The 25,712-nt window shown below is 36.7% G+C and overlaps 1 protein-coding gene across 8 annotated transcripts in view; it reads left to right on the top strand.

The window, feature by feature from the left end:
* Positions 1-15,764, top strand: part of ARHGAP44 (Rho GTPase activating protein 44) — a 179,707-nt gene extending 163,943 nt beyond the window's left edge. For 6 of the 8 annotated variants that reach the window (XM_056817464.1, XM_056817468.1, XM_007483375.2 and 3 more), the window contains 2 exons: positions 8,501-8,872; positions 14,461-15,764. In XM_056817464.1, the coding sequence (XP_056673442.1) occupies positions 8,501-8,872; positions 14,461-14,600 (512 nt within the window). In that variant the 3' untranslated portion in view covers positions 14,601-15,764. Of the gene's footprint in view, positions 1-8,500; positions 8,873-11,360 lie in introns of all 8 variants that reach the window. The other 2 variants (XM_056817467.1, XM_056817465.1) reach the window with 2 other exon arrangements.
* Positions 15,765-25,712: the final 9,948 nt, after the last annotated feature.

Genomic DNA, 25,712 nt, shown 5'->3' on the forward strand with positions numbered 1-25,712 from the left:
ACCAGACCAAGGAAAAAATATCACAAGCTGCTAAGAAGAAGTCATTCAGATGACATGGAACTACAGTTAGGATAACACAGGGTCTGGCTGCATCAACACTGAAAGACTGAAAGGCGTGGAATATGATATTCTGGAAAGCAAAGGAACTAGGCCAACAACCTAGAATTAACTACCCAGCAAAACTAACTATATTCTTACAGGGGGAAAAGATGGTCATTTAATAAAATAGAAGACTTCCAAGCATTCGTAAAGAAAAGACCAGACTTGAACAGAAAATTTGATGCTCAAACACAGAACTCAAGAGAATCATCAAAAGGTAATTAAGAAGTGGGAGGGGGGATAAGAAAAACAAAACTTTTTCTTAAGGGACCCAATAAGTTAAAATGATATGTATACCTACAAGAAAAGAGGATATTGGTAACTCTTGAAATTTGTTATTATCACCTGGGTACCTAGAAGAATTACACTAGAGGGAACAGTGACAAACTGTATAGGATGAAATGCCAAGACATAAATATGTATGCATAAATATATATGTGTGTGTATATATATACAACTAGAGTTAAAAAAAATAGGTTAATACTAAGAGAAATGGGAAAATAAACAAAATAGGGTAAATTTATATGCCATAAAGAAGCTCATGGTAGGAGTGGGAGAGAACACTAATACACTGGAAGGGTAAAGAGGTTGGAGATAGGAGATACTCAATTCTTACCTATATTGAAATTGACTCAAAGAGGGAAGAACAATCAAATTGACTGGGGCAGAGAATTGATTTCTGCCCTATAGAGAAGTAGAAGGGTAACAAATGGACTGGTGGAGAGGGAAGCACTTGTACAAGGGAGGGAGAGGGTGGAGGGTAGTTTAAAAAGACTGCAAAGAAAATAAGGGAGGGGATAAAAAGGGAAGGGGTAGAAAGGGATGTAAAATAAGGGTGGGAACTGGGGGCACTGATTAAAAACAAAACACTGGTATACAAGGAAACAGTAAAAGAAGAAAGGGCAAGACAAGGAGTGGAAATCAAAATGTTGGGAAATACACAGCTGATAATCATAACTCTGAATGTGAATGGAATGAGCTCACCCATAAAACACAAGCAAATAGTAGAGTGGATTAGAAAATAAAATCCTACTACATGTTGTTTATAAGAAAGACACATGAGAAAGGTAGACACACATAGGGTAAAAGTAAATGGATGGAACCAAATCTATTGGGCATCAACTGATAAAAAGAAGGCAAGAGTCACAATCATGATATATAACAAAGCCAAAGTAAAAATAGATCTAGTCAAAAGAGATAGGGAAGGTAATTACATCCTGATAAAAGGCAGTATAGACAATGAGGAAATATCAGTGCTCAACATGTATGCACCAAATGGCATAGCATCCAAATTTCTACAGGAGAAACTAGTGGAGCTCAAGGATGAAATATATAGAAAAACTGTACTAGTGGGAGACCTGAACTTTCCTCTATCCAAATTAGATAAATCAAACCAAGAAATAAATAAGAAAGAGGTAAGAGAAATGAATGAAATCTTAGAAAAATTAGAGTTGGTAGATATGTGGAGAAAAATAAATAGGGACAAAAAGGAATACACCTTCTTTTCAGCAGCACATGGTACATTCATAAAAATTGACCATGGGCATAAAACCATTGCAAACAAGTGCAAAAGAGCAGAAATAATAAAGGCAATCTTCTCAGATCACAATGCAATGAAAATAATAACTAGTAAGGGTTCATGGAGAAGTAAATCAAAAATTAATTGGAAATTAAAAAATATGATTCTCCAAAACCAGTTAAAGAACAAATCGTAGAAATAATTAATAATTTCATTGAAGAAAATGACAATGATAAGGCATCCTTTCAAAACCTATGGGATGCAGCCAAAGCAGTACTCGGGGAAATTTATATCCTTGAGTTCATATATTAACAAACTGGAGAGGGCAGAGGTCAATGAATTGGTCATGCAAATTAAAAAACTATAAAGTGAACAAATTAAAAATCCTCAGATGAAGACTAAATTAGAGGTCCTAAAAATCAAAGGAGAAATTAATAAAATTGAAAGTCAAAGAACTATTGATTTAATAAATAAAACTAGAAGCTGGTACTTTGAAAAAACAAATAAAATAGACAAAGTACTGGTCAATCTAATTTAAAAAAAGGAAAGAAGAAAACAAAATTGACAGTTTCCAAGATGAAAAGGGAGACCGCACCTCTAATGAAGAGGAAATAAAGGTGATCATTATAAACTATTATGCTCAAATATGGCAATCTAGGTATTATGGATGAATATTTACAAAAATATAAATTGCCTAGACTAACAGAGGAAGAAATAGATTACCTAAACAACTCCATATCCAAAAAAGAAATTGAACAAGCCATCAAAGAACTCCCTAAGAAAAAATCCCCAGGACCTGATAGATTTACAAGTAAATTCTACCAAACATTCAAATAACAACTAATCCCAATATTATACAAACTATTTGACATAATAAGCCAAGAAGGAGTTCTACCAAATTCATTTTATAACACAAATATGGTACTGATTCCAAAGCCAGGCAGGTCAAAAACGGAGAAAGAAAACTATAGACCAATCTCTTTAATGAATATAGATTAACAAGAAAACCAACAAAAATCACATGATTATTTCAATAGATGCAGAAAAAGCCTTTGGCAAAATACAACACCCATTCTTATTGAAAACAATAGAAAGCATAGGAATAGAAGGGCCTTTCTTAAAAATAATAAATAGTATATATCTAAAACCATCAGCAAACATCATCTGCAATGGGGATAAACTATATAAAATGGAGATTTGAACCCCAGACTTCAATTCCCAGAAGTCCTTGGTAGTTCCCAGAATTCCCTATAATATCACCCTGAGACCTCACCTGAGTGTGAGAACAATTTGTATTTAAACAGACTCTCTGCCTACTTTGCCCCCCTCTCCCTGCTTCCGCTTCTAAGCACAGGTGTCTCTCAAGATGTAGAGAAAGTAGCTGTGAATGGACTTTTCAGCCCTCCTAGACATGTGCCTTTCTTATTTTGTATTTTCTTTATTTCTTAATCTTTAATAAACCTCATAAAAATGTAATACTTTTAGCAGAGAAACTAATTTTGACTGTTACAGTTAGAAGCCTTCTCAATAAGATCAGGAGTGAAACAAGGATGCCCATTATCATCTCTATCATTTAACATTGTACTAGAAACACTAGCAGTAGCAATTAGAGAAGAAAAAGAAATTGAAGGTATTAAAATGGGCAATGAGGAGACCAAGCTATCACTCTTTGCAGATAATGTGATGATCTACTTAAGGAATCTTAGAGAATCAACCAAAAATGTAGTGGAAATAATCAACAACTTTAGCAAAGTTGCAGGATACAAAATAAATCCACATAAGTCATCAGCATTTCTATATATTTCCAACACATCTCTGCAGCAAGAATTAGAAAGAAAATCCATTTAAAATCACCCTAAACAATATATAATACTTAGGAATCTATCTGCTGAGACAAACACAAGAACTATAGGAACACAACTACAAAGCACTCTTCACACAGTTAAAACTAGATCTGAGCAATTGGAAAAACATTGATTGCTCATGGGTAGGATGAACTAACATAATAAAAATTACAATCCTACCCAAATTAATTTACCTATTTAGTGCCGTACCCATTGAACTACCAAAAAAACTTTATTGCTGAATTAGAAAAAAACCTAACAAAGTTCATTTGGAAGAACAAAAGGTCAAGGATATTCAGGGAAATAATGAAAAAAAAATGCAAAGGAAAGTGGCCTTGCAGGACCAGACATCAAAGTAGACTATATAGCAGTGGTCATCAAAACAATATGGTACTGGCTAAGAGACAGAAAGGAGGTTAAGTGGGATAGACTTGGGGTAAGTGACCTCAGCAAGACAGTCTATGATAAGCCCAAAGATCCCAGCTTTGGGGACTAAAATCCACTATTTGACAAAAACTGCAGGGAAAAATTGGAAGACAGTATGGGAGAGCCTGGGTTTGGATCAACATCTCATACCCTACACCAGGATAAACTCAGAATGGGTGAATGACTTGAATATAAAGAAGGAAACTGTAAGTAAATAATATACATGTCAGATCTTTGAAATGAAAGATTTTAAGACCAAGCAAGTATTAGAAAAAAATCACAAAATGTAAAATAAAGAATTTTGATTACATTCAATTAAAAAGGTTTTGTACAAACAAAACCAATGCAATCAAAATTAGAAGGGAAGCAACAAATTGGGGAAAAAATCTTCATAACAAATACCTCTGACAAAGATCTAATTGCTCAAATTTACAAAGAGCTAAATCAATTGTACAAAATATCAAGCCATTCTCCAATTGATAAATGGGCAAGGGACTCTTGTCCCTTGATAGGCAGCTATCAGATAAAGAAATCAAAACTATTAATAAGCACATGAAAAAGTGTTCTAAATCTCTTATCATCAGAGAGATGCAAATCAAAACAATTCTGAGGTATCACCTCACACCTAGCAGATTGGCTAATGTGACAGCAAAGGAAAGTAATGAATGCTGGAGGGGATGTGGCAAAGTCTGGACATTAATAGACTGCTGGTGGAGTTGTGAATTGATCTAAGCATTCTGGAGGGCAATTTGGAACTATGCCCAAAGGGTGCTAAAAGACTATCTGCCGTCTGATCCAGCCATAGCCCTGCTGGGTTTGTACCCCAAAGAGATAATAAGGAAAAAGATATGTAGAATATTCATAGATGCACTCTTTGTGGTGTCAAAAAAATTGGAAAATGAAGGGATGTCCTCCAATTGGGAAATGGCTGAACAAATTGCGGTATATGTTGGTGATGGAATACTATTATGCTCAAAGGAAAAATGAACTGGAAGAATTCCATGTGAACTGGAATGATCTCCAGGAATTGATGAAGAGTGAGAGGAATAGAACCAGGAGAACATTACACACAAAGACTGATACACTGTGGTACAATCGAATGTAATGGACTTCTCGATTAGTGGCAATGCAGTGATCCTGAGCAACTCGGAGGGATTACAAGAATGAACACTATCCGCATTCAAAGGAAAAACTGGGAGTAGAAACACAGAAGAAAAACAACTGCTGGATTACCTGGATACAGGGGGATATGTTGGGGATGTAGATTCTAAATGATCATCCTAGTGCAAACATCAACAACATGGAAATGGGTTTTGATCAAGGACACATGTAAAACCCAGTGGAATTGCAGGTTGGCTACGGGAAGGGTAGGGGGAGGGGAGAGAGGGAAAGAATATAATTCTTGTAACCAAGGAATAATGTTCTAAATTGACTGATTACATAAAATTTAAAAAAATAAAAATTAAATTAAAATGAGGATAATAATAGCAACTATAACTCAGGGTTGCTGTGAGAATCAAATGAGAAAATCTTATTAAGCACTTAGCACATTGCATACATTTTGGTGCTATATATAAAATGCTTGTTCCTTCCTCACCTCATCCCCCAGGTATGCCAACCTAAGGACATATATTTTACATTCCCCATTAGTGGAATTTGACTGCAGTATCAGGCTTAATTTGGAAGTCTGCCCATCGATTAGGATGAGATTGTCGGTAAACATGTAGTTTTTCTTCCAGGCAGATGAAGTGAACCAGAAAAGAAAATTTTTTTTAAATAAGCATATTTTTCTTTGCACATGCAAGAGAAATGGTTATTGATTCCTCATTGAAAGAGATTAGACGTTAGCCTCAAAGGGCAGAACTAGAAACAAAAGTTAGAGGTCTCACAGAGACCAATTTAGGCTTGATATCAGGAAAATTTTCCTAAAATTAGAATCTAAAAATGGAAGAGGCTGCTTTTTTCTCAGATATGTTGTACTTAGGATTTCTATTCAGCTTTGGGACTAGATAGCCACTGAAATTCCTTCTAACTCTGGAATCTTGTTTTGTGACCTGGGATTCTTCTGGAAGCAATTAGGCTATTGTCCTCATTTAATCCTAGAAGATTTGAGGTTTTCTAAAGGTATGTTCTTATATCTAATTTTGTTTACTGTTGCACTAAATTTTCCATTGAAGAGAGAATCTATTTGTTATTAATATTTTTTCATGACCATTGAGAGAAAAAAAGCTGTGGAAACTAGAGGACTAAGAGGTTAAGGGAAATAGAATTAAAAATGAAAAAAATTCATTAAGTATTTACTTGTGTCAAATACAATGTTAAGTGCTCAGGTTAAAACTACAAAAGCAAAGCTTCTCTCTTACTTCCAAAGATCTATATTCTAAGGAGGAAAGACAATAAAGGGGAATGGTGGCCAAACAGAGAATCCATCAGAGAAGTTGAGATGATGAGTGGAGCAGAGTTTATTTGATCTTGAATATGGAGAGGGGTAAAAAGGGAGAAAAGAATATCTTCATTCAAAGCAGTTGAAAGGAGACTACTAGACAGAAGAGAGTGAAGAATAATGGTTGGGGAGGGGAGGGGCAGATTTCCATAATTAGTGCTCCAAGACCAATCAGGATGGCAGTATCCTAGGGCAAAGGCTTCTCCAGGGCAACAAGGCAAAGTTGTGAGAAGATTCCTAGAGAGCAGAATGAAATGTTTTGAGAACTGCAGAGGTCTGAACATGCTGAAGAGAAAGGAACCATTTAAAGTCGCAGAACAAGGTAAGTAAAGACATAAAGGCAAAGGCAAGTCAAAGAACTAGGACAAAGGAATCTGATTTGAGTAGTTTTGAGAGGAGTTATTGGGAAATAGGATATTGAAAGAAGTGAAAAACATATTTGAGAGAAGCTTAATTGCTTGAGCCTTACATAATGAACTTTCCTTCTTCAACATGCAGAAGTGGCTAAGAAATCTCTCATTTGTAACTACTAGTTTCCATGTAGGGAATGGGAAAATATAGCCTTTCTCATTAGCTATCAGAGTGATGGAGAAGCTATCTACATAGAGAGGAGAGCCAGTGGGGAAAGAGACCTGAGGAGAACATTTTGGAATTGGTATCATTTTTTTCAAATGAAGATACTGAGGAATAAGTAAAATTATTTACCTAGAATTAATTAAATGACAGCCAGAAATCAAAGTTGTCCATCATGAGTTCTTAATTCCAAATCAAGAAAATTTGAATTATCTTAAATTGAACTTTGATTTGTTTTTTGATCAGGTTTTATGAGCTATATGTCTCAATCTAGTTCTCAAAAAAAAGATCTCTTTCTTTCACACTTTCAGTTTGCCAATACCAATTTATCACTTGGAAGAACTGAGAAAGCGCTAGGAAATTGGCATATTTGCACTGAACAGGATAGTTACTTTAATAGTTGTGGAGTAAGGAGGGGGCCATCTAGTCAACTCCCTCATCTTAAAAATTAAGGGAATTGAGGTTTAGGGAAATAAAGAGGTTGGCCTCTTTATTTCCCTAAAGAGTGAAGATTTGAATTCAAGCCCTCACATTCTAATAACAGCAGTCATTCCAGATAAAACATTGAAAAATTGGTCATTCACTCAGTATATTAATAACATGTGATCCACTAGTCTGGTTGTACTTTAGACTGAATTCACCAAATTGGCCAATTATGTGGGCATTTTATTGACTTAGTCTTCATGATATACTCAAGCATTCTAACTAAAAAAAAAAAAAAATATATATATATATATATATATATATATATATACATATATAAACATCAGTTTCTGCATGGGCTTTGGTTAGGCACTAAAAGATAATCTCTTACTACTGAATGCAGTAACATAAATCTCCCCTTCTTGTCACAACCATTTCTGAGGGCTTAGGAAGCTAGAGCAATGCCTTATAATTTTCATCATCAAATCAATGGATTCAGAGCTAGACCTAGAGATGGAAGGTCCTAGGTTCAAGTTTGACCTCAAGACACTTCCCAGCTGTGTGACCCTGGGCAAGTCACTTGACCCCCATATATATATAGCATGGCATAGAGTTCAACCATGGATAGATGGATAGAGAAGAGAAGGTACCCCTACCCCTGCAAAGTGTTCTACAAGCAAATGGTGTGTGTCATAATAGACCAGAAGGATTTCACCTCCCCAAAGCTAATACATGTAGTACCTGTACTTCCACTCTCATTTTAGGATTTAGCAACGATTGCCATTCCCCTCAAAAAAGCTGAAATTAAACTACAGCATGATATACCACATATAATTTTATTACTAAGAATAAATATGCCTAACGTTTGCACTTTTAGGAGAAAAAATAAGGGGTTATTATAGGTATAATTAATAACCCCTTATTTTCAGTACAAACTACCATTATTTTGAAAATATTCTTTTTAATTACTTCCATACTTCTGTCTCTGTTTAAGTCTGAACCTCTACCATTTATCTTAAATGTATATTGCATGTAATAACTAAATAAATGTTTGTTAAATGAATATACTAGGATTAATGTAGTTTTCAGTACCTATCAGATTTACTAATATAAAAGTATATTTAGAAGAAATGAAGTGAGTTTAATTTAAAAGTATTAATTTTTTTCTTTCAGTTTCAAAGAAGTTGGCACCAATACCACCCAAGGTCACCTTTGGTCAATTAGGTGGTATGACTGACCAGTCTGCTGGCCAGCCTTCCCCAATCAGCCTGTCTCCTACTCCACCAAGTACCCCTTCTCCCTATGGACTGAATTACCCTCAAGGTTATGTATTGGTTTCAGGCCAGCTTTCCCCTGCTACAACACACTCCCCGTCTTCTGTCATCACAAGCACTTTAACCAAATCTCGGCCCACTCCTAAACCCCGACAGAGGCCCACACTGCCACCTCCACAGCCTCCTACAATAAACACCTCTGGCTCTGGTTCACAGTCTATGGACCACTTGGTGATAGATGGCATGTCCTCTGGGGAAAGCATGTCTACAGGTAACCTCTCTAGAAATTTTCTATGAACTCTAGTGAATATGCATAGTAGAGAAGTTACTGGATTTTATTGATGATTAATTAATTTCTATTTACAATTGAGATTTCTGTGTTGGCTTCATGTGTAATTTATAAGATAAACTCCTTGGGGAAAAAAAAAAACGTTGAAAAACTGAATTTAAGGTCAGTTTGCAAAGAGCCCAAGTTCTTAGCACTTTGATCGATACCTGGAGCCTTTTTGAGTTCCATGCATTTTGACTTTCTCTGGAGAAGTAAATCTCCTAAAAGATCCTCTGAAAATGTGAAAAGTGACAGGAATACAGTTAACTAATGAGTCAATAGGTATTAATAAAGGCTTATTTTATGCTTAAGGATTTGAGAGATTTCTGTTGCTATGTTAAATGTATAAGGTCAAAGAACAGAACTCTTCTGAGTCTCAAAGTAAGACATTTAATATGATAAGCAAATAACTGAAGACATTTTCTTTCTTCCTATTAATATAATTAGTCAACTGAATGTTCCTATATCAACATGAAACTAGTAACAAGAACTCAAATTTGATTATATATATTATATGTACAGTATATATAAATCATATTTTACACACATACACATACACACATATATAACCTGAGAAAACATCAGAAACTTAACCCAAATAGAGAATCTCAATGGCATTACAGTTTTGGCTAAGATCCAAAATGGGTTGATCATTGAAGCTCTTTATTTTTAAAATAAAACAGCTTAGCTAATTTTCCAGGTAACTTAAATTTTCCACTTTTAAGTATGAAAGTCCAGTCAAAAGATATGTTTAGTTGAATAAAGAAGAAAGCACTTTTGAAATCTACTTTCTTTCAGGGCACTGAACAAACCCAGATATAAGTATAAAGGTTAGTTTTAAAACAAACCTTGATTGGACTGATTAATGCATTAAAGAAGTTCCCATTGTTTAGAAGTCAAAAGCTTTGAAGTAGTTCAGGCAAACCTACTGAGAGCAGATAGTTTGGCCATTGACCCAGTAGCAAAAAGGGATGCCCTCTCAGAAAATAATCCATTCTATATGCTTATATTATTAACAATCATTTTCACATGACTTTTGAGATAATTTCATGACTAGACAGGTTTATTTTAAAATATCCAAAGATTTTGGATTCATACTCAGATAGACCAAGGCCAAAGATCCTTTGGGAATTTTATAAGGAACTTTTCTTTGTAGCCTTCCCATTTTCAGTACACTTTAAGCCATCTAATGGCTTTAATAGTTATTACAAATGCTTTGTAGTCAACAATTGCTATAATGGTGAAAGAGAATGAACTCATATGCCTACTATGTGCTAATAACTCTACTAAGCAGTTTTGAACTTCAAAACAACCTTGTGAAGTTATAATCTATTATGATGGATCATAACAAGCTTTTGGTGAATTATACTTATGTATGTATTATTATTAACTTAAAAAGAAGAGTTCCTAAAAAACATATATTGAATACCATTTTCCTCCTCTATAACTTGCCTTATTGAGTATGTTTGTTAATGTGGTGGGGCCTTTTTTCTTAAAGATAGCCTTTCAAGCTAAGGCATCTTCCCTAATGAATACTTGCTATTAACATATTTTTTTGTTACCCAGAATCCATAACCCCAAGTTGATTTTTTATAGCAAGACACCTCAAACCAATTATCTCTTCAGCTCAGTAACCACAAAAAGTCTAAGAATATCTGTACTAGGCCTGAAATAGAATAAAAAATCCATAGTTCTTATGTCTTTCTTACTTCCCACAGGGGTCACATCTTTCTGCTATTTCATACTACACAAATACAAGAAGAGACTAGTAGAAATTATTGGGAGTGATTTAAAAAAGAGGTTTAGGAAGGCTTTAAAAAATGAAATATTTATTTGATTTGAGAAATGGGATGGGACATCTTTCCTTTTCTTCTTTTTTTTTTTCAGTCAAGGGCAGCTTGGTAAATAGAAAGCCAAGACTAGAATAAGGAGGTACTGAGTTCAAATGTGATACTTCCTAGCTGTGTGACACTGACAAGTCACTAACACTAATTGCCTAGCCCTTATTGCTCTTCTGCTTTGGAATTGTATCAATTATATCAATTCTAAGACAGAAAGTAAAGGTTTAATTTTTTGTTGTTGTTCAAGAAGGTATTTTTTTAAAAAACAGTGCCTCTTTGGTTTTCAAATAGTAGAATTTGAGAACCAGAGGTGGAGAACAAATCTCTTTGCAAACACACACACACACACACACACACTCACTCTATTTCTTGTTATTGCTGTTGTTTTCCATACTGTTGAGTTTTGTCCTAATTGTATAAGTCTCTCAAACAATTTCTGTAGCATGTAGTATCATATCTGTAATTATTTTGTTTACTTAACTGGAATGAACTGAAATCTACCTTACTGTTATTTTCAGCATTTTCTCAGTTCTGTTATTGTTTCCTTGTTTTTATTCCTTTTTCCAAATCCTATTGTTATGTTATTTCAGCTGTTTGACAATGAGTGGCGCAATTGTGGATAAGTATGAGGGGGATTTTTCAGGGTAAGCTGGCATCCCAGTCTTCATCTCCCTTCTAATTCTGAAGGCTAACCCGGGTCAACTTGACAGCTACTAACTCATCACCTCTGCATGTGGCTCAGCCTGAGTTGCATGGCTATGTGGCTCTTACTGATTCCACAAGCTCACTAACAATGAATTTATTAGTAAGCTTATTTGGCTTCTTAGAACTGCTGGCCTTCTTTTTCTATTCTTCTGCTCCAATTTGAAAAAAACAATTTTCCTTTTCTCTCCTCCCATATCACTTCTCCAATTGTTTTTTCAGTACCTGTATAAAGCACCTTCTCCTTTGATTATGGGTACTCTTCCAAGGGGATGTTGAAGTGTTGTTGGCTGACTGATCACAAGACTTTCTATTCAATGCTTCCTGGAAGTGTTCTTAGAGAAATTACATCTGGAAGTCAGATGCAAGAATTCCAACTTATTGAGAGAAGTGTCAGTTCTATTTGACCAGTTCTAATGGATGTACACAGCAGAAGTCATCACTACTAATTCATTAATACTTTTTCATCTCAGCTTCTTCCGTCTATATAAAGTAGGGATAATAGCCCCTACTCTTGGTAGCTTCACTGACCCTTTAGGAGATTGAACAAGTCTCCAAAAATAAAATCAAAGGATTGTAGATGAAAATGATTGTAGATGATCCAGTCTAGTCTACTTACTCTACAAAGAGGTAGCTGAACCCTAGAAAAGTGAACTTACATTACAAAAAAATGTGAGGATTTAAAACCAGATTTTCTGACTCCCATTCTAATCATCTTTTGACTATACCAAGCTTAAAGTATTCCATAAAAAAGTACTTTTAAAAACAAAAACTCTGATATAGACTGGTATGTATATAGTTCATCTGTACCTATCTGTCCAGTTTTGGAAGATCTTTTCGTTATTCAAAACCAACTATGATGCCTCATTTTAGAAGAGGGCTGATTGTAATAGATTATTTCAATTCTGCAAAATAAGCCACTGAACCCAATTAGCTGTATTGTTCTAATTCAGTTTATGTATTCTAAAGGTTTAGATATGTATTCCATCTGAATTCATTGCTCCTTGTTCAATTAGTACTTCCTCAGGACCCACAATATTAAGGAAAACAAACAAACAAAAAAAACCCCTGGAGGAATAAACTAACAAAAGTTTTGAGCAAAGCAGGATTTTTTAGAACTTTGTTGAGATGCTTTTAAAGATTCTCAAACCAGGCTCTCTAGCTATTCCTAAATTAACACCACTTAACAACACAGACCTGTGAATTAGCATTTTGACTATTATGATAGAAAATTATAATGAGATTTTATAGAAATACCTATGTATACTTTTTCTGTATGAAAGCAAGTTTCTAGGGAACTAGATATATTAAATACAAAAGAAATTAGAGCAAAATTGCAAGGTCAATTTGACTTGCTTAGGTGATCCAACACTGACACTCATCTCCTTTTGGCTCTTACTTGAAAGGACTGCACCTATATGTCTGATTACTTGCAATAACCACTGTGAGGTTGGTACAATATAGGGGCAATGGCAATTCTATCTATCTTTCATCTTTAAATGTCAGGCAGAAGAGTAGGGGGAACCCAAATGTCTTCTCCTTTTGACACTGCTATGACCAAAACAGGCAAAAGGATTAACCTGTCAACCATGCTCAGTTGAGCTCCTTACCCCAAGGCTCTGCCTGTTATTATGGCTTTACAGCTAGAATGAGGTTGGCTTCTTAGAGTCAAGCCTTGATAAGAATGTTTTCTGGAGCTGTCCAAGAAACAAAAATCAAATTCCTTTCCATAAAGGTCAGTGAATGGGATTTACAAGGCTGAAAGACCTCAATTTCCCCTTTTTGTGGGGAGCAATGCTACAGAAAATCTGTTTACTTCCTCTTCAAGTTGTTCTGGGTACATGACAACCAAACAATGTATTTATGTAAATATGTAACGATCAGCTTTGTGCTGTATTTTGCCAAATAGCCAAACATAAGAACAAAACCAAAGCAGGAAAGATCATACTATTTTGCAAGTGCTCTTTTCTTATTTGGTGTGACAGACAGTCAGGTGGCTTTCATTCTAACAGCTCCTCATGGATTCCACATTTCTTCATCATTAGCTTAGCTGTCCTTGAGAACCCATTTTATGGGGGTCTATAGATAAGAGAGTTGAATCAAATTATACTTATCCTTTTCCTTAATCAGGAATGTTATTTTGAATAAAGGGAGACCAGTTACAGATGTTATAAAATTTCACTCACCTTGGTCGTATTTTCTTCCTGTTAGTCATGTAAAGTTCCTTCCATTCCACCCTGACCCCATAAGGCCGTTTGCAAGAGACCTTGAAAAATGTCTTTGCAAGACAACTAAAGTGACCAAGAGTAATCAAGAGGAATTTTAGATGTTATAACTGGGGAGAGTGCCAGAACTTCTTTAGGGCAATGGAAATGTATTTGGGCCAGTATATTGTTTCTAGAATTAGTGTCCAAGATCTAATTCTAGTCATTACATCTCGTTTCCTTATATACTGAAGATTTACTCTGTCTCCATAGAAGAGGACAGGGAGCAGCATCAGATTTACTTTCTTATGCTCTTTATGAGAGCTGGCTAGACAATTAACTGGTGCCTTTTCAATAGCCAGAAGTCTACATTTTTTTTCCCTATGGTACTGAAATAGGACAAAATTGCCAATAAGTTACTTCATGTTTTAGTGCAAAGTAAAGTGACTTCTCATGAGGTCCTACTCTGAACTGCAATTTAAGGGGAAAATCTGGATGTCTTGGCCTCTCCAACCAAGATTTATTCAGATGAGTCAAGAAAATAGGAACAAGGAGAGCCTAATCACAAATACAATATCCTTCATCTTTGCATTAACTAGTTTGCTGTCATAAATGTATCATCTCAAAAAAAAAGTATGTATGACTGTGTGTGTATTGGGGAGGGGAGAAGCTATAGTGTGGGTATACTGGGATGGGCTAAATTCCCTGCTTTATAATGTTGACTCTACTTGCATCTTTTTCACAAGAAGCACTATTTCAATGACTTTTCTCTGCCCATTTCCAGATCTTGTCCACTTTGATATCCCTTCTATCCACGTAGAGCTTGGTTCTTCATTCCACCGGGGTCTCCTGGAGCACATGACAAGACATTCAGGGACTGAGAAAAGAGACTCAGAGGAAGAGTCAGAAAGCACTGCCCTTTGACACTGCAGATCCTCATCTGACACTCTTATACATACATATGCCCCCCAAAACACTTTGAGGATGTATGTTTATTGTTCTTGCTAAGCATTCTTCATTAGCACTTTCATTTTTCACCACCAACATGAAATTGGACTTTAAAGAAAACTATTGCCCTCCCACCTATGGCAAGTGTTGATGGTACAGTGGTTTTGTTTGTTTATGATGGTTAGTTTAACCTTTTCAATTGCTATTTGACTTGCTATCTGGGTGAATTTCTATCTTTAGCCCTGTGTGGAGTAACATCTGATCTCTCTCCATCCAGATACGGCTTGTGTAACAAGCTCTTATTTTTTCTAAAAGATGAGTTATAAAAACTTCTCTCCCTGTGATTCAAATACAGTTCTATTTCAGTCTGTGAAATCCTGCCTGTCCTACTCTTCTCAAAGATAAGAGAATTCCTAGTTCATAGAAAAAGTTGTACGGTCTGAAGGTTTCTTTTAATGATCTCATAATCACTTGATTATACCAGCTTGCATGGCCTAGGTCCTTGTAACAATATAGTTTAGAAAGAATGCTCATAACCATCAAGCTGTGGATCTTTCCTTATTCAAAAGTGACAAATGAATAGCAATAATTCTATATCCTGACATGTGAACGTAGAACTGGTCCCAAATGTAATAAGCAAATGCTATAAGATGTATTTGCATACTTGATCATTCCAAACATTCGATTATGTCAGTGATGAGAGGGAGAGATGAGGAAAAGGGCATGTGAACACTTACTCAAGAGATCATTGCAGGGGAGAGAGGATTAAACATTTTGACTGAAAATTATAAATGGAGTGAAGAACTAAATTCAGGTCTTGCATGCAAAGTCAAACTTTAAGGTTTTATCCTTTGAAAAAAATATATACATACTATGTTATATTTGTATATATCAAATTTCTATATTTGTTTGAGATGTTTCATCTAAACATGTACAAATGTAAAATGAAAACTTAAATGCTTTGTTACTTTTTCCAACACGTAAAATAATTCTTTGCAAATTAAAGATGTTGTAGGCTTTGCACACTTAATGACAAATATAGCTCATTATCCAATTTATAAATGTAGTAAGGGGTGGGCAAATCACCTTTATACATGCATAAGTTGTCAAAAATGTTATTAAAATATTTATTGTCACTAAGTATGGCATATTTATTTTATTTACAAAAAAAAATGCAAGGAACAAGTTTCAGATTCAGCTTATCTAAATAGGTGCCTCATAAAAATGAACAAATACAGGTTCTAGACCCAGTATTGCACTACCTAGCTGTGAGATTTGGGCATAGATCCCTTAACTTCTGGCCTGATTCCCCAACTGTAAAAAAGGAAGGCCCGTCCTGCCAACTTCACTTCATTGGCATAGGGATCAAATAAGCTCAATGAAAAAGCACCTTCTTTTCAAGTATGTTGTCTATGTTCTGAGAACTCTAAATTAGAGATAAGCCAAGCACCTGTTGCCTATTGGCTTCTTTCTTAACCATGAGTTCCTATAAATATTTCTAAAATCTTTTTACTGTAATATTATCAAGCTAAATACTAACCTTTGTAAAATTATTTCACATGAATCAATAGCCAAAAAAATGTTAAGAAACTTTTTAAGGTCAATAGTTTTTAAGGTCAATAGTTAGTCCATTTTGCTTTATCATATGGAAAGAGTTAAAACCACATAGGAAAACAGGAAAGAATCTTCCACCTACATGTAATAAAACTTGGAAATCTTCCTATAGTTTTTTTCTTCTAGTCATTCAGCCACTCCAAATGATATATAGGGATCAATAATCATTTACTAAGTAAGGGCTTGCTATCAGGCATGGCATTAAGTGCTTGGGATAAAATAAATGGCAAAAACTCAGTTCCTGTCAACAAGGAGCTCATATTATAGGAGACAATATTCAAATAGTGATATATGTGTGTGTGTGTGTGTGTGTGTATAACACACACACACACACACACACACACACACACACACACACACACACACACACACAGGACAGTAATGGGAAAACTTTTTGCACTTTTTAGGGACCCTATGCCATGCCCCACCCATCTACCCCTGACTGATGCAGTGTTCCACCCACTCCTGTGTTCAGGAGTGTGATCAAGCTCCATGAAGAGGCTCCAGTGCCCTTTTGTTGGGGAGGTGGGGGGAAGAGAGAGCATAGGGCCAGGCTACCAGCCCTTGGCCTGCAGGGTCTGAAGCCAAAGCGTTGTGGCCACCACCTCCACCATCACCATCACCATTCAGCTAGCTGGGCCTGGGGAGTGGGTGGAGGGATAGAGGCCACACACAGGGCTGAGTCAAGCTCAGCTATGCTCAGAATGACCCACCCACTGCATTTGGGGACAGGGCCAGGCTCCCAGCTCGCCAAGCCTGTGACCATGGAGAGGTCTCTGCCTGCCATCAGTTCGCCATCACAGATATTGGATCTAAACAGAGTGGTTGGAAGTTAATGTAAGAGGGAAGGCAATGGTAATGAGGGATAGAACCAAGAAAAGCCTTCTTAATAAAGTGGAATTTAAGCTTTATCTTGAAGGAAGTTCAGGAAGTCAGTAGGTGTAAGAGGGGGAGAACACCCCAGACAAGGGGGAAAGCCAATAAAAAGGCATAGTCAGTAGATGGAGTGTTGTATACAAGAAGTAGCTTACATAAAGAGTATATCGAAAGGAATAGTCTAAGAAGACTGAAAAGGCAAGAAAGGCCTAGGATGTGAGAGGCTTTAAATGACAGAACATTTTGTATTAAATCCTGGATAAGGAGATTAATGAGTAGAGAGTGACATAGTCACTTTCTATGTGGCTTTAAGACTGAAGAAAAAGGAGTTGAGAGAGACTTAAGGAAGGGAGACTAACCAGAAAACTATTTGCAGATACGAGGTAATGAAGGCCTATATCAGGGAGGTAACTGTGTACCTATTCTACTCATCATACAATTCCTAAAATAAAGATATGTAGCACTAGTAGAAACAAATCCTTCAGTGTTATAAGCATCAGTAACAATTCTTTGCATCTTAGTAGAATTGTTATGTAAGGCAAACAAACACAATAGGTAGATTAAAGATGAATGTAAGGGATAGGAACATTCTTGAATAGATCGCTTCCTTCCATGCAGTGTCATCCTTACAGCATTCAGCATGTTCTCATTGAGGTAGTGGTTAGTAGGTAAGTCTGATCTGATGAAGGAGGATGGGTCCACTGGGATGACCAATGCCCGAGGGCCCTGGTGAATGTCATTTGTATGGATTAGGGAAAACACCCACAGATTAGTCCTACAGTTATATATGCCTACTCCCTTGAGAAGAGGAGCCCACAGAGTGTTACACCCCAGACCCAAAATAAAATTCTGTTTCTCTCACAGTGGAGAAGGTTTGAGGCTGAGTTCTTTCAAGAATGACACCAACCAACACTTGGACCCCATATGGGGTAACTTGTTTTTGGCTCAGACTTTCTTCATTTACAGGTAAGTCTTCTTCCTTTTTCTTTCCTCTTATGACAGGTACCTCCCGATACCTAGGAGTTGTTGGCTGGGAAGAACTGGCTTCTGGCTAGCAAGTTCCTCGAGACAGGGGACACATACTGTAAAGAACCTTGTATGTTCTTCCATAGGATGTCATGCCAGAATTTTTATTAGTCTGGAGGAAAAACACAGGAATCTAGGCTTCATTGGCTTTCTCCATTTTGAGATAAACCTTCCCTTTTCTCTCCTCTTGCAACAGGCACTTCCCAATATCCAGGAAGGTGTTGGGGGTGGGAATTGCCCTCAATGGTTGGTAAGTGCCTTGAAACTGGGGACACCCTATAGGGAACCTTATGTGTTAATAGTGAAAAGGAGACATAGTAATATAGGTTTCACTAAAGGTCAATCTCCCTCAATTCTCTGGGACTCCCCTTTGGGTTGTCTCTTACAAAACTGGGAAAAATTCTGCTTCTGCATGTTTTTGGCTAAATTTGAGCATGACAAGTTACCCTGACAAGTCTCCTTACCTGCTTGATGACCTTTCTACCCCCTCCCATTGGTAGTTGGAGCTGGGGCTTATAAACATATTAGTGAACCCACAGCTGACCTACTCTTCCTATTAAGGAAGGGCTCCTCAAAAACCAGAAGTGGAACCCCTTACCTAGCTTTCTCAGAACAGCCTAAACTCTGAGAGAGGTAGTGGAAAGAATGAGGGGTAGACAAGGGTACATGTCTACATATCTTTTTTTTCCATGACCAACCTCCTCTCCCAAATCAATAAGAAAATGGGGAGATATTCAGAAGACTGCACTAAATGTGTTGAGGGTTTTAAGATAGTAGTTCTAAAATCTGACCCCCATATTGGGATGATGTTAATATCACTTTCATCCTGTTGTACTAAAGAGAAGAGGATATGGAACTTGGCTCAAAAAATTCAGGGATGATAAAGCTGATATCGACCAAAATGGTTGATATGCTTTCTGAGGCAATAGTGGTTCCCATAGCTGATCCAGGGTGAGTCTAAGTCTAACCACCCTGACAGGGTAAAAGGAAGCTACATGTGTCACTGTTTCAATTAAGGAATAAAAAAGGGAGTGAAGAAACAAATTGATTATGAAAAACTTGAAGAGAAGGAAATAGAAGAAAATCCTGCCCCTTTCCAAGGAAGGCTAGTTGAAGCAACAAAAAAAAAAAAAACTTGGATTCCCAAATCCCCTTAAGGTCACTGCCATTCTGGGATTTTTCTTTGACCAATCTGCCCTACACATCAGAAGGAAATTCCAAAAGTTGGGGCCTCAGAACCCCAAGTCTCAACTTCTGGGGACTGCCTTGAGGGTGTTTAATAACAGGGATCAAGACTTAGTAGAGGAAAAGGCCTTCAGGGCTAGGGCAAAGAACTGAGAACAGGCTTAAATTCTGGTTACTGCCTAACAGGGGAGTCAAGGCAGCTTCTTGCATGATAGCTCCTGCTCAAGTGTCACAAAAAGAACCACTGATTTAAAGAGTGCCCTCAAGAGTTTAAGGAAGCCTTTGGGCACTTGTCCAACAGGTAGCCAAGAAGGGAGGAGAGAGTGAGTGGCCACAAAAAGGGCCAGTGATTTAAAGAGTTCCCTCAGAAAAAGTCTCCAGGTCCCTGTCCAGTGTGTGGCAAAGGACACTGGAGAAGAGAAAGGGTATTAAAGGGAAATCTAAGAAATGCCTTGAAACCCTCTTTACCTTGCTGGTTCCTTTATTGGGAAGAGTTTTGAGGAGAGGATAATTGGAAAAAGTAGACTTTCTCTTATTAGATTCCATATCTTCAAAGTAGGTCTAAGTTTTCTGTAATAGTCAAAATAGTCAGTGATGGTGGAAGGGAGTGTTAATTTTAGGGGAGGAAAGGAATTCTCTTTTTTTTAGAAACTACTTATTCTCAAATCTTTGATATAACTGTTTGATAACATAACTGTTTCAGAGAGAATATGATTAGCCTTGCTTGTAGTTTAAACTGATTTACAAACTAGTTTGTATATTCTAACATTTAGGGGATGCTACCAAGCCTTTCTGAAGCCAGTGGAAAGTCCTCTACTTTGGACTTCATCAGGCTACATAGTTGGGGAAGAGTGTCCTCTTGGCCCTCCTTAAGATGGCCCCCAGAAGCTCAGTCAATCTCAGCCTTTTTGATGTGCTGTGTAGGATGTTTCTGTAGATCCAGAATAATTCTTTGTAATCTAACATTCCATATAATTGGGGGCTATGCAAAGGACCTTACACAACTATGTAGATGCACACTTCCCCAGGTCTGATGCTCTTTGCTGCCCCAGTCCATCTGGGGATCTAGTCTGTTCAAGGATCTGGAGGGGTGAGGAATAGCTTAGCCCAAGGTGGAAAGGACCCTATCACATCATTATGACCACTCCCATTGCTGTCAAGCTTGAGGGACAGTCTGGCTGGACCCATCTTTCCTGCATTGAACCTCTTCTCCCTTCAGAGATGCTTTCCCAGTCTTGGGACTCATATACCTGTGAGGATCTTAAGTATCTCTTCAAGAAGGCCCAGAGGCTCTCCCTGGATGAATCATGAAGACACTCCTTGGGTTTCTCTTCCAAGCTAGAAGCCTTTAAGCTTCAGATGATAAATCAGGAAGGCTATCTGCTTATCCAACCTTCTCATTTGCTGGACATTGCTTAAACCTATCCATCAACCCCCTGGAGACTTGCCCACATCAGACAGGGACAGCTCTATGACCTTTTCCAGCCTGAAATAGTTTTGGAAGATGAGACCTTCATCTCTCATCACACCAAAAAGAATTTGGAGTCCAAATTGTTTGAGGGAAGAACTATTAGAGAAGGACAGATCCTGGTAGGATGAAACAATGCCTGAGGGCCCCATGAATGCCATTTGAATTGATTAAGAAGAATAACCACAGACCAATTAGCCCCAAGGCTATATTTAATAGTCCTCTCTTAAAGAGGGGTATAGGGGCACACACCCACTCCCTTGAGAAGAGGAGCCTATAGGGTGTGTTGCCCTAGACTTATAATAAAATTCTGTTTTACTCAAAATGGGAAAATTTGAAGTTGAGTTCTTTCAAGAAAACACCAACACTTCACTCACACCAGAATGAGGAACCAAAATTGATTAAGCAGGAAATAACATAGTATAATCCCAACTAGTCATATGATTCCAAATAAACTCTTCATTACATAACATTAACTTGTAAAAAAAAGTAAAATTTAGTGCTCTCTCTAAAGTCTGTCTTCTTGGAGAGAAAAATCAGGGAAAGGATCCAGTAGTAAAACTAGTAGTTTTAAGTACCTATGCCTAAGTACAAGATGAACCTCACAGGGATTACTAACACTTGGTGAGATGAACTCCATGACTGGCTGTATGTAGTGTACTTTATTTTAAAGGTTTTAATCTGAATTCTGTAAACTTTGAAAAATTTGGTAACTGTATTTCAACATAGTTGGTTTCCTTAATAATCTTGTTATCTTGCACATTCAAAATTATTATTTTGAGGAGTAAATCAGATTCAACTGACTACAAAAGAACCTAAATAACCAGAATTTAGATTAGTCTATATTAAGAAAATAAACTTATGTGAGGAAATGTAGACTGCAGACCACCCATACATCAAGAGGAAATGGATAAGAATCTGGAAAACAGCTCACCAACTCTGGCATGGAGTTATGATATGTGACTGCTCTGTCCTAAAGTCTAGAGAGGGGAGGAAAGCAAGAGCATAACCTGGCATGAAACCTAGTTTCTAGGAAGGCATTCCTAAATTTCAAAGAGGAAAGAAAAAGAAAAGAAGGACTCCATGGGCAGAAATGCTACAAGTGAAGTCAGCTCAGGAGATTCTCAAGAATGAAATTCCAGACATGAAAGGAAACAATTTCAAAAAGGAAGATGGAATTTGTCTTAAAAGACCAATGTGGATCAAAGAAAACGCAAAAATTTTCAAGGTTTAGCATTAGGCTAAATTAGCTAATTTCTAGTAAGATGAAATTAAATAAGGACAAATGGGATAAATTAAATTCTTGCTTTATAATGATAGTTAATGAAGTTAACTTTATAAGACAGGAAAGGTATAGATTAGACAGCAGATGTTCTGAAAAAGACCTGGGAGTTTTAGTAGACTATAAACTTATTGAGTCAGAAGTGTGATGTGGCAGCCAAAAAAAAAGCTATTGATCTTAAACTACATTAAGAGAGAATAGCTGGGGGCAGCTGGGTAGCTCAGTGGATTGAGAGCCAGGTCTAGAGATGGAAGGTCCTAGAACCAATACACAGTATTGATTCCAAGATGGAAGGTAAGGGAAGAGAGAGGGGGGAGGGGAAGAGAGGGAGAGGAAGGGAGAGGAAGGGGGAGAGGAAGAGGAAGAGGGAGAGAGAGAGAGCGAGAGAGCGAGAGAGAGAGAGAGAGAGAGAGAGAGAGAGAGAGAGAGAGAGAGAGAGAGAGAGAGAAAGAGAGAGAGAAAGAGAGAGAGAGAGAGAGAGAAGCTACTTTAAGAGAATGGGGAAGTGATAGATTCATTGTTCTCACGCTTACCAGACAGTATGTGGAGTACCATGTTCTGTTCTAGGAACTACAGTTTTAAGGACAGCCAGTATAGTAAAGATCCTTGAGTCTATATCATATGATGACAGGTTGAAGAAATAGGATATTTAGCTTAGGCAAAGTACTTTTTTAAAAAAGCCAAAAATGTCAGTCACGAACAGGAGGAATTTTACAATGAATTTGTGGCAGAAATATAAACATGGCACGCTGTTCATTTAATCCTCAAAACAACCCAGAAAATACTATTATGATACCCATTTTACAGTGGAGAAAATGGAAATAGAGGTTAAATGACTTGCCCAAGGCCACACAGTTTTTAAGTGTTTGAGGTTCTGGTTCCAAGCCTCTATCCACTCTATCTACTGCCCCATCTATCTGCATATCTATTCATAAAGGGAAAAGGAAGCAGCACTTCAATGTGAAAAAAAGGGTCATTTGAAATGGAGAAGAGGAAAAGATCTTTTTCAGAGTGGAAGAATGTCATAGAAAGGGAGGAAAAGGATAACTATTAACTTGGGAGCTAAAAAATAAATTTGAAGCTCTTTCTGGAGAGGTGGGAACTGCTGCTCCTAGGAATAGTAAAGGAAACTTATAAAAGACCTCTAATGGGAGTTCATCTAGTAAAGGTCAGAGGAAAAAAGTATAGTTGGTGACACTTCACTCACAGATATTGAGACAGCTATTTGTTGACATGATGGCAGCAAAAGAGGTATGTTTCCTTCCAGGATATATTTCCAAGGTATAAATGAACACCAAGATCAAATAAAGCAAATTACTACTTGCCTCTGGTGATTCATACAAATATATAATAAAGAGCTAAAAAGTATTGATAATGGTTACCAAGACTCAGACAAGAAATTTGAGGGCTGGACCTGAATACATTTTCTTTTCTGCTGTCCATTAAGGGAAAGGGAAAGAAGAGAAAAATATTAGACAACTATGAAAAGCTGGCTAAAATGGTGAAAACTTGTAGGAATTAAATTTATGGTTGGGCTAAGTATAAAAGAATGTGAGGCCTCTCTGAAAACTAATCTCCAGAAGCCAGGAAAGGAGTCAGCTTTTCATTCACCCAAGTCTTAGCTTCACATTGAAGTCCCAGTTCAAGATCCTTCAAGAGCTCAAAGACCTCTCAAAGACTTCCTCAGAGGAAGTTTAGGCCCTTTTTAAAGCCTTTTTCTTTTACATCACTTCCTTTCCCTTCCTCCACTTTAAGGAGACCAATTGCACTCTTTAAATTTGCTTAACACTGCCCAGGGGACAGTCAGTCAGTTCTGGAGGTGTAAACCACTTTAGTAAGTAGTTTGTGAACCTCCCCTACTTAACGTTAAGTAGGGATGCCTTCACTTTTGGTTGATTAAATTTAAAAGTAGGCAAGGGGAGAGTCAATCCCATCTTCTCAAACTAAAAATGAAATTTAGACTTCTGAACTACTTTTAAAGTACAGGAATGGCAGACTTCTTCCTTACCTCATAAAGTCTGGCCTGAGGTTTTACAATATAACCAAAAGGGCTCAAAAATAAGAAGAATGGATCAAGGAGAAAATTGCCTATTTTCATCAAGTATTAAACCAAAGGAAAAAACTACAGTTTTTTGGGAAAAATAGAAGTTGCGACACGGAAAGTCTAAAATCTTTTGCCTCAAAAACCTATGCACATACTCTTCGACTCAGCATATCACTACCTGGTCTGCATCTAAAAGAGATCAAATAAAAGGGCAAAGGACCTATTTATTAAACAATAATATGGCAGTTCTTTTTGTGGAGGCAAATAATTGGATGTTGAGGGGATGCCCATTAATTAGAGAACATCTGAACAAATTGTGGTATATGATTGTAACAGAATGCTATTATACTATAAGAAATGACAAGGGGTTTGGTTTTTAGAAAAACCTGTGAAGACATATAAAATAATACAAAATAAAGTGAATACATCTAGGAAAACAACAAACATAGTAATAGCAATGTTATAATGATCAACTGTGATTTAGCTACTCTGATCAATACAATGATCCAAGACAATTCCAAAAGTCTCATGATAAAAATGCTATCTATGTGTAGAAAGAGAACTGATGAATTCTGAGTACAGATTGAAGCATACTTTTAAACTATTTTTCTTGGGATTTTTTTGAGTTTTCTTTTGCAACAAGGACAATATTAGAAATGTTTTGTATGACTTAATATGTATAAATGATATACTTTTTGCCTTCTCAAGAAGTGAGATGGAGGGATTTTGAAATTCAGCATTTTATAAAATGAATGTTTACATATAATTGGGAAACAACAAAATAAATTTTAAAATATATATTTTTAGAAGCTTATGCATGAATGCTAAAGGTTAGGCACCAAGTAAAAGAACCTAAGGGTGGTAAGATTGGGAGAAAATATTTGGTTATAAATAGGAAACACAGAAGAGATATTGATCTTGTACTCTTATCACTAAAAAACATATGAGCATAAGTCCTTGTACATTTGTCATATCTACATAGCTCTGTTATAGTCACATACTACTGTAATATATTTCCCAAAGCAAAATAAAAAGAGGATGAAAATTCAATGATCACATGTACAAAGCACTCACCCCTCAGAAGCCTATGCCTGACAAAAGGTACACTTGAGGGTAAGAGGAAACAACTTTCCATCAGCATCTACTCATATCCTGCTATGTGTGTTCAATGACAATTGGATTAAAAATTCCCTGAAGGGCTTCCAGTACAGGGAGAGGCTGGAGAGCAGCAGGGCTGGAAGTTCAAAGTAGGTATATGTTGTGGGATAATAAATGAAGGGTAGATGTAGCCAAGTCACTCTCTGATTGATCACAATCCCCTGGGAAGATATATTACTCTGGAAAAAAAGTGGCCACTTTTACAAAAAAAAAAATTGCCACAAAATTCAGTCATGCAGACTACCTGCTGGGAGTACTCACTCTGCCAAAAGCAGGGCAGCTAATAACTTCTTAACATATTTTAAGAAAGATGGAGAACCAATTAAGAGAAATTTCATATTGAATCTGATTTTCACTAATAGGTTATAACTGGATTTTGGGATGAAAATGATGGGAAACTGGGTGGGAGAACAAATTAATCACTTTTTTTGCCTC

The sequence above is a fragment of the Monodelphis domestica genome, chromosome 2 (assembly GCF_027887165.1).
Source record: "Monodelphis domestica isolate mMonDom1 chromosome 2, mMonDom1.pri, whole genome shotgun sequence".
Lineage (NCBI taxonomy): Eukaryota > Metazoa > Chordata > Mammalia > Didelphimorphia > Didelphidae > Monodelphis > Monodelphis domestica.